Raw genomic sequence first — 10,084 nt, 5'->3', positions numbered from 1 at the left:
TGTAGTGCATCGGGTTAAAATTAGCTGCTTTGCAGAGCACAGCTCTCGAAAGCAAAGTCGGACTTCTAATTCTGATTTATAACTTTATGCCATTGCGAGTTGAAATCGCTCGTCTGACGAATATAATAAGCTGCAAATTTGTGGAGTACAGCCCATTCTGAGATCGCGATCACCGACAAATATAAAGAAAAGTATAGGACACTCGGTCTTGGACTTAACCGGTAGCTCTAAACTTGAGCGGAAATCTGGGTCTGCTCACGATTCCGGCACGTTCGGTTGGTGGTGGTGACTTAATAATTTCAAATATTCAAATCAGTTATATATAAAATATATAAATACCGACTTACCAGAATGGTGCCAGAAACTCCCGAGAAATCATGAGTTACGGCGGTACGTTTTAAAGGCTTTGAAACATAATAGGTTCGTGCAAATCAATGTCGAATCAGTTTGGAAATCAGGAATTGTTGTGAGGGACGTGGCAAGCCTGTGCAGCCGAGAATGGGACTGCCAGGTTCCACGACTGGGCACCAGGCCAGGTCAGGTTTGGGAGGCGCACTTGAGTCTGTACCCTTGGCGTTTGTGGTGGTCCCCTAAAGTATGAAGTGTCTGGGATCGTGTATAATCGATCGAGCACTGCGGCTCGCTTTGATGCGGACAAATCAGCGCTCGGTCCGCGCCACCTACAGGTGGCGGGGACCCACTCTTTCGATGGTGGGACGCGGTGTCAATCGCGTGCCGTCTGACTGATAAAGCGATAAAGCGCCAAATCACGTGGTCATTATCGGGACGAACCATCGCGGTAAAACGCCGTTTCCATGACCCGATATGGAAAGTATAGCATTCGTAAAACCGATTAAAATCAGGATCAGCGTCACAGATTCATTCGAGGAATGGCTTGATTCCACAAATATTGTCGGTGAAAACATTTTTAAGCGGCTCACATGGGTTTAGCCCAGTCGTTCGAATCAGCGTATATAATAGTGAAATAAATACATTGGATTGAATAATTAATCGGCGTATCACGTGTTTTCACTGTGATGCGTGTATTATGCGAGCTGGTGTGTGATGCGGGTTGTCGAGGAGACGTCGTGACGAGTAAATGTACATATGTTTTAACGTATCGCCAAATTAAGTAAAATGAAATCTTGCCAAATAATTATTCGAAATACTGGTTATTAATGATTATTTCAAAATAATAATAATTAATATTAAAAATAATAATGGCCTATAAAATGCTGGTGTCCTTAAGGTTTCCTTCCTAGGTCTGGAACTTCCTCCCGAGGCGGAGCAAGCCTTTGCTTGAGAATAATGTAATAAAAAATAAAATAAACATATTTAAACTCAAAAATCTGAAACAATAATAAGGCTCTATTGGGCTACTCACTCCAGTCGGTTAAGGCTTGAGCCTTGCATAGTCAGTTGCACACGGTTGTATTTAAAAGCGAACTGGGTTCAGTGGCAGCTCTTGAATCAGTCTGAGGCAGAAGCGGCAGTGCAGCGAGACCAGAGCTTGAATTTCCACCAGACCAGCAGACCAACTCAATTCTTTATTCCAAAATCCATTGAACCAACTTGGTTCGGTCCAAAGACATAACCCAAATCAGCTGAACCAAGCCAAACCATCTCCAACGGTTTGATCAGAAGCCCAACTCCTGGCATAAAATCAACCAGCTCCAGGCAGGCTCGAGTTCAACTCAATCCAGAACTCAATCCAGGCTTGGTTTGGTCTCACAGTCGAATCAGTTTGGTAGCTGATTTGATCTCACATGGTTGTGGATTTATTATCACCAGTAGTGTGGTGTCAGAACTGATTAGTCAGGCGCAATGCCGATTAATATGGTGACTACTACGGTCGTCAGGCGAGCTGGCAAGTTCAGTGATTAAATTTCAGTCTGGTGTTTTTAAGTAGGAGATTAGATGACAATTTCTTTGCATGTGATGGCTGGGTTTTATTAAGTAAGTCATTGTATATCGAAGGAATTCGTTTCTCGATCGAGAATCTTGGCGTGGACCAATTATCACAAATGAATAAATCATTGAAATCTTTAGATAATAATCTTCGTCCATTCTATTATATAGAATCAACATGGGTTTCTCCGAGATCTCTCCATTTCTTCATAACTTGCTCTCGGTTCTTTGTGTGAAATGGTGGAGAAGAGATGAACTGATCGTGAAAAGTACGAATTTTTTCTCTCAATTAACTCTTTAGCCGGAAATTCACTTTTAGTCCCTCAAAACTTAACTCAATCTCTACAAACCAGTCCACTGAAAAACTCACAAATGGTCCCTGGATTATAAAATAATATTCTCAAAGGTCCTTTCTAAATTAGTCCAAATCTGGCCCTTGGATTATAACACAAATATTTTCCAAATGATCCTTCAACTTACCTTTCAGTCGTAGTTTCGCATTTATGTCAATCGCTTTTTTCTTTCTTTAACCCAAAATCTTTTAAAACTTTTACGTAAGTCCTTGATACATCCCTTGGGGTTTTACCAAAGCCAAGATTGCTACTGTAGAAAATTGCTACTTGTTTGTAGTAATACACTGAATATATTTTTATTGATTATCGCGGGTTCGGTGTCTCTGATCAGCCCATCGCTTAAAAAATTTAAGATCCTCGAGTTTCCTTGTATCTGATGATCGATATCATTTTGAATTTAACTTCTGGGTCCGAGACCACATTTCTCTTCTTCTGATGCGCTCGATAGTGAAATAATCGCTTTCTGATCGCTCATGTATCGATTCGATAAAAGCGAACGCTTTCTTTGGCGTCTTTTAGGATCTAACTCATTTGGATAAAAACCCGATTGACCGAATATCGACCGTGATCCGATATCGCGATTCTTGTTTCATTTCTTTTATGCCGAATCGCTAAAGCCTGCCTCGGTCCCTTGATCGATGTCGACTTAGGTTTAACTTGGATTGGAGACTACAAGAAATACTTCTTGGGCCCTTAACTACGTCTAATCATTTCTTAACCCTCTGAAAGTCACAGAGCGGCTGACTTCTAAACTTGAGCTCGGTCTGACCGTGATCTACACAATGGGGATATCTCGACCTCGACTCGTGCAGATGTCGGCTTGGCCCGCTTCTAGGGAGTAAATGTGGCCGTGGGTTAAAATTAAACTTTTAGCGGAAGCGCAACAGCTCTGACCGAATCGGACACCGCAATTACGATTTATAACTTTCACCTTGCATTGCGGTTGAATACGCCGTCTGACCCAAAATATAATAACTTTCGAATTTGTGGAGTGCAATAGGCATACCAGAATCGCGATGCTGCATGAAATATAAAGAGAGAGTATGGGACCAGCTGCTGGGTCTTGGACTTAACCACGACCCAGCTCTAAGCTTGAGCAGCCCGATCTGTCTTCAGCTCTAGCGATTCTGACATTCGGTTGGTCGGTAGTAACTTAATAATTTACAAAATATTAATCAATTATATATAAAATATATAAGCCTGACTTCTCAAATAATTTTTCAGCACTAGAAATCTTGGGGTCCATGAAATCGTTTTTGAGAACTTTTGAAGCGTAAATTAAGTATTCGAATCGATATCAGTCGATTTTCTAAGAAAATCAGGTGTTGTGAAATTTATACTCCAGGTAGACTCGCTCCTCGTATGACCAAAATAACATAAATATTATAAAAATCCGTTCTCAATTCAACTGGAAAACTCTACATGGCCAGCGAAATGCGCTAGGTTTAGGAGGAGGCCGCAAAATGTGCGCGCAGCGTTGTTGGTATTGGTCCCGTATGGTGGCTGAGATGGAATGTATAATCGATCGGGGCTCTAAGCTCGCGATGCAGACGAATCGGCGCTCGGTCGGCATGCTCTGGTGGCGGTAGGGACCCACTAACTTTGCGATGGTCGGACGCCAGCATGATCGCCGATCGACCGACGTGTAAATCTGATAAAACAAAATACGTATAAATCGGCATTACATGGGATCGCTATCCAGGGACAGCGTTAGCGTCGCGAAAATAAGCGTCGTTTTGTGGCCGTTAATAAAGGTATAACGATGCGTAAGGCGATGAAATCCGGATCCGTGATAAATTCACATTAGGGTAATGGGTCCATGAATATTGTCGGTAAGCGTTTTAAAAGCAGCTCGGCGGTTGTGAATCGTTCCGGTCAAGCGTATATAATAGTAGTCGTCGTGAATTGAATAATTCGTCATATACATTATGTTTTATTTGCATGTGAATCACGTATAATTATCACGAAACCCGATGTATGCAATACTGATTGTCCCAGAACTTGTCTAATAGATAAAATATACATATATTTTAACCTATATACGCCGATTAAAACATGATAAAATGAAATACTTAAATAATTATTTCCAAAATACTAGTTATTAAACAATTATTTCAAAATAATAATAATAATTAATATTAAAAATAATAGCCACTACCATCTCACTCTGGTGTCCTGGGTTCCTTCCTCAGATCCCGAACTCCCTCTCAAGACCGAACAACACCTGATGATAATAATATAATAAAAATAAATAACATATTTAAACTCAAAAAGAAAATACAGAAACAATATGGACTCTCATCGCCCACTCACTCCAATCGGTTAAAAACCCGACCTGATAGCCCAATTGCCTTTTTCAGTCAGTATTTAAACAAACTCGCTCAGGCTAAACATCTCTGAATCAATGCGAAACCAACCTTAATTTGACGCTTGAACCAAACTTAATTTCACTGAACCAGCTTGAACCAACTCAATTCTTTATTCAAAATCCATTGAACCAACTTGGTTCAGTCCAAAACCCTTAACCCAAATCAACTCAACTAAACCTAAAACTGCATCTCAACTTGAGTTTGATCGAGCCCAACTCAACCAAATCAACTCAACTCAACCAAATCAATTCAACTCAATCAATTTGATCCAACTTGGTTTGATCTAATCAAATCAATTTGACTAACTCAACCCATTTCAATCTAACCATTATCATTAACCTCCTAATCATCATAATTATCAACTTAATTAATCAAACCAAACCCTAATCTCGGTGCTACAGTAATACTACAATGAAATCCAAAGCAAACTCACCTCCATTTCAAGCAAATTCCAACTCAAATACAAGTGTTTTTCCAACCAAAATCAAGCAACAACTCTTTATTAACAATAACTCATCATTTTTCATCATAAATCCTTCTTCTTTTCTCAAGAAAAATTACATTTCTCAATCCAAAAATACACATACATACATTCAAGTATACCAACAAATAAATCATCGAAAATACTTACCAAATAATACTTCATCCATTCTTCTCTCCAAAATACTAAAGCTTTTATCTCTTCCAATTTCTCCAAATCTCTCACCTTTCTCTTTTTTCTAACTCTCGGGTTATCATGAAGCAAAATGGTGGAGAAGATGTAACAATCATCAAAAAGTCTAGATTTTTCTCTCAATTAACTCTTCAGCCGAAAATTCACTTTTAGTCCCTCAAAAACTTAACTCTTACAAACCAGTCCCTGAAAAACTCACAAAATGGTCCCTGGATTATAAAATAATATTCTCAAAAAGGTCCTTTCAAATTATCCAATGGTCCTTGGATTATAACACAATATTTTCCAAAATGATCCCTTCAACTTACCTTTCAGTCCTTAGTTTTCACAAGCATTTCATATCAATCCTTTTTCTATTACTCTTTTAACCCAAAAATCTTTTAAAAACTTTTTACACTTAAGTCCCCTTATTACTGTCCCACTCGTGGGTTTCTCAACAAGACTACTCAGAAAATTCTTATCAGAATCTGTAGTAATACCCTGAATATATTTTTCAACAGTTATCCACAGGTTCAGGGTATTACAGTTCTCTTACTTTCCTCTTGCTTTCTCTTTAATATTTAGGGTTCCAGGAGATCCAATCCTTTGGTTTTCCTTCTTGTATTTTTTGTTTGCATCTGATAAATCCTATTTCAATGCTATTTGTTGTCCCAAATCTCAGGGTTTGTATTAATTGGTATTAGAGATAGTCGAATACCAGGTCTGTGAAAAGGAATTTCTGTCATGGAGATGAGGGCCCAGGAGCTGAAGAAGATGGAAGAAGATCTGGAGAAACTTGTTACATAGCAAACTGATAAACATGAGTGGGCTATACAAGAGATTAAGGATAAACAACGAGAACTCAAGGAGCAGAAGTATGGGAATTTTGATAAGGTGAGGAAAATGCTTGCTAAACTGGAGAATGTTATCAGTGTGCAAATAGTTGATAGTCCTCCTTCGAGCTTGAAACTTAGCAGAGACTCTAGTCGTGGGTAGATCTCTTAACCAACGTTAACAAGGCTAGAATTTCTAAATTTTTTTGGTGTTGGGATGAATAACTGGATGTATAGATGTAATCAATACTTCGAGTTTGATGGCACACCTGAGGAAACGAAGGTGAGAATTGTATCCTTACATCTAGAGGGAAAGGTTTTGCAATGGCACCAAAATTACATAAAGGGTAGATCTGGTCAGGGGAATCTTTTGTGGGCAGAGTATGTACAGGAATTGAGTGTAAGATTTGGTGAAGATCTACACTATAATCCAATGGCTTAGCTCATGAATTTGAAACAAAATAGTTCAATACAAGCATATTCGGACAGATTTGATGAAATAATGTGTAGGGTACAACTATCGGAAGAATATACAGTTAGTTGTTTTCTTAGTGGATTAAAGGAAGAAATACAATATCTTGTCAGGATGTTCGCGTCTAGAGCCTTACGACAAGCTATTAGTTTGGCTAAACTTCAAGAACTAACAGTTGAGAATGCTAGTAGAATGGGGAAAATGATTTCAAGGAGTACTTCATTTCCCTTGCTTCCCAATCCCAAAATGTTAACAGACAAGGAGTCTCATCATACTAAATCCAATCTCAATGAAGTGACAAGCAATAGTGGCAGGACAATTAAATATTTGACCACCAAGGAAATGGATGAAATAAGAAAGAAAAGCTTATGTTTTTGGTGCTAAGGGAAATTCACTCCTGCTCATCACTGTAAATTTAAACACTTATTCAAGATTGCAGTTTATCAAAAAGGAGAAAATGTCAACTGCAGGTGATGAATCAAAGGAGATTTTTGAAGATGCAAAAGCACCAAAAATAGTATCATCGGTAATCAATTTGAATGCCTTAGCAGGAGTTTGATACTAGATGATTTTCAGAACTATGAGGGTTGACATCACAATTATGGGTTGAAAAATTCACATGTTAGTTGATTCGAGTAGTACACCTAACTTCATTGACTCTTTTACAACAGAGAAGTTGGGGTGTCCAATAACTAAAACATCCTCGATCATTGTGGTAGTAGCTAACGAGAATAAAACTAACTAAAAAGATTTGTTCTTGTCTAAAGTAGAGGATGCATGGTTAGGAATTTCAGGCAGATATATGTGGGTATTGCCTTTGGAAGGATATCAAATGGTTTTTGGGTACAGTGGCTAGTGTTTCTTGGACCCATTTTGCGGGACTTCAAACAATTGGAGATGGAGTTCAAGGTGAACAATAAGAAGGTAGTGCTAAGAGGATCATCATCAGCTCAGCTTTAGCTAATGCAGGGAAAATTGCTAGCCAAGGAATTGCAATTGCCGAGTCAACTATGTAGGATCCACCTACGTTCGTTAGAAGTGGTGGATGAGCACAAGAATGGGCAGGAAGAAGTTGAACCATCTACATTGAGCAATGAGGTTCAGAGGAAGGAATTAGATAAGCTTTTGCATAAATATGGTGACATATTTAGTGAAGTACAAATCTTACCTCATATAAGCTGTGACCACAAAATTCTACTGAAAGAATGAACAAATCCCATCAGTGTAAGGCCATATCGGTACCCTACTTATTAGAAGAATATAATGGAGAACTTAATGGAAGAATTATTGGAGAAGGGAATCATCAAATCAAGTTACAATCCATTTTCTTCCTCGGTGGTACTAGTGAAAAAGAAGGATAATACTTGGTGAATGTGTGTGGACTATAAAGCCATCAATAACAAAACCATGAAAGATAAATTTCCTATTCCTTCGATCGAGGAATTGTTAGATGAGCTACATGGTGCACAATTTTTCTCTAAGTTGGGTCTCAAATTTGGGTACCACTTAATCAGGATGTGCGAGGAAAGGCATCAGCAAAACCACCTTCAGAACACATGATGAGCAATATGAATTTGTGGTTATGCCGTTTGGGTTAACCAACACACCTTGTACTTTTCAAGGCTTGATGAATGAAATTTCTAGGAAAATTATGAGAATATCCATATTGCCGTTTTTTTGACAACATTTTGGTTTATAGCCAGACTTGGCAGCAACATTTGGAAGACTTGGAGACAGTCTTCAGAACATTACAAACTCATCAACTCTATGCTAAAAGGAACAAATGTACTTTTACAGTTGGGCACAAAGACTATTTGGGGCACACTATTAGCAGCAAAGGAGTGCGAATGGATCAAGTTAAAGTTGAGGTAATTCTATCTTGGCATATACCAAAAATTGTGAAAGAATTAAGAGCCTTCTTGAGCTTAGCAAGGTATTATAGAAGGTTTATCAAAGGCTATGGAATTATCTCTCAACCATTGAACAATTTCTTAAAGAAAGGGGGTTTTCAATGGAGTCAAGTGAGTTCAATAGCTTTTGAAAGGCTGAAAAAGGCCATGACAAGTGCCCCACTGCTAGCTCTTCCAGATTTTAATGTTGAATTTACAGTAGAGACTAATGCCAGTGATACAGGAATTGGGGTAATACTATTACAAAAAGGACGACCAGTTGTATATTTGAGCAAAGCTTTGTTAGGGCAACGCCATGCATATTCAATATACGAGAAGAAAAATGTTGGCGATCATACTGATTATTCAGAAATGGAGACCATACCTAGTGGGTAGCCTTTTCAAGATCAGAACTGATAACTACAGTTTGAAATTCTTGATACAACAAGGAATTGTAACACCTGCCCAATAAAAATGGCTAGCAATATTAATGGGGTATGACTTTGAAATCATATAGAAGAATGATGCTAATAATGCAGTGGTTGATGCTCTATCTCGGAAATCTTCACTTTTGTCTATTTCTATATAGTGAGTTCAAAAATTTGGGATCTTATATACAGTAGTTGGCATAATGACAAGGAGATTGCAGAACTTCTGGAGAATGTTAGACAAGACTCAAAATATAAATCCCATTACCTTTGGTCTCAAAACCAATTGAGGAGATAGGGAAGGATTGCCATTGGTAATTAGCAAAACTTAAGGCAATTGCTTATTAAGGAGTTTCATGCATGCACTTTTGGAGGGCATTCGGGAATTAAAGCAACCAAGAAGAAAATCAATGCTTATTTCTATTGGAAGGGGATGAAAAAGGGCATCAAACAATTTGTATTGGAATGTGAGCTTTCTTAAAGGAATAAGGTGGATAACAAGGCCCCTGAGGATTTGTTACAACCTTGCCTATACCAGGAGTTTGGGAGGATATAAGCATGCCAGTGTCTCAAGGGATGAATACTATATTTGTTGTAGTGGATTAGATGAGTAAGTACGCTCATTTCATACCTCTATCTCATCCATACACTGCAATCATGGTAGCACAACTATTTTTGGACCAAATATACAGGTTTCATGGCTTGGCGAGGTCTATTGTTAGTGGTCAGGACACGATATTTGTCAGTTAATTTTGGAGGGAATTGTTCAAATTACAAGGGGTTCAATTACACCATTCAACAACCTACTTTTCCCAAACAGAAGGACAAACTAAAGTAGTAAACTGTTGTTTAGAGCAATATTTGCGGTGCATGACTGGTGATAAACCAAGGGATTGGGTGAAGTGGCTCCTTTTGGCTGAATGGTGGTATAATACCAACTACCACTCCTCCATCAAAGCCAGTCCCTATGAAGTAATATATGGCAAAAGTCCAACCATGCATTTGCCTTACCAAAGTGGCAACTTAAAATTTAAGTTATTGGACAAAAGTCTCCTAGATCGAGAGTCAATTCTCAAATCCCTCAAGGAAAATTTGGCCAGAGCTTAAAACATAATGAAGCAACTAATTGATAAAAGGAACATACAAGGAATTCTCAGTGGAAGACATGCTCTATATTCGG

The 10,084-nt window shown here is 38.5% G+C and overlaps 1 protein-coding gene across 1 annotated transcript; it reads left to right on the top strand.

The window, feature by feature from the left end:
• Nucleotides 1-7,364: 7,364 nt before the first annotated feature.
• On the top strand, nt 7,365-8,872 carry LOC120273205 (uncharacterized mitochondrial protein AtMg00860-like). The gene is made up of 2 exons (XM_039279839.1): nt 7,365-7,511; nt 8,291-8,872. The coding sequence occupies exons 1-2, from the start codon at nt 7,365-7,367 to the stop codon at nt 8,870-8,872; spliced, it is 729 nt and encodes a 242-aa protein (XP_039135773.1).
• The last annotated feature ends 1,212 nt before the right edge of the window (nt 8,873-10,084 follow it).

This window comes from Dioscorea cayenensis, chromosome 12 (assembly GCF_009730915.1).
Source record: "Dioscorea cayenensis subsp. rotundata cultivar TDr96_F1 chromosome 12, TDr96_F1_v2_PseudoChromosome.rev07_lg8_w22 25.fasta, whole genome shotgun sequence".
Classification (NCBI taxonomy): domain Eukaryota; kingdom Viridiplantae; phylum Streptophyta; class Magnoliopsida; order Dioscoreales; family Dioscoreaceae; genus Dioscorea; species Dioscorea cayenensis.
The sequence above is the reverse complement of the archived record's forward strand: the minus strand, read 5'-3'. Positions and strand labels throughout refer to the sequence as shown.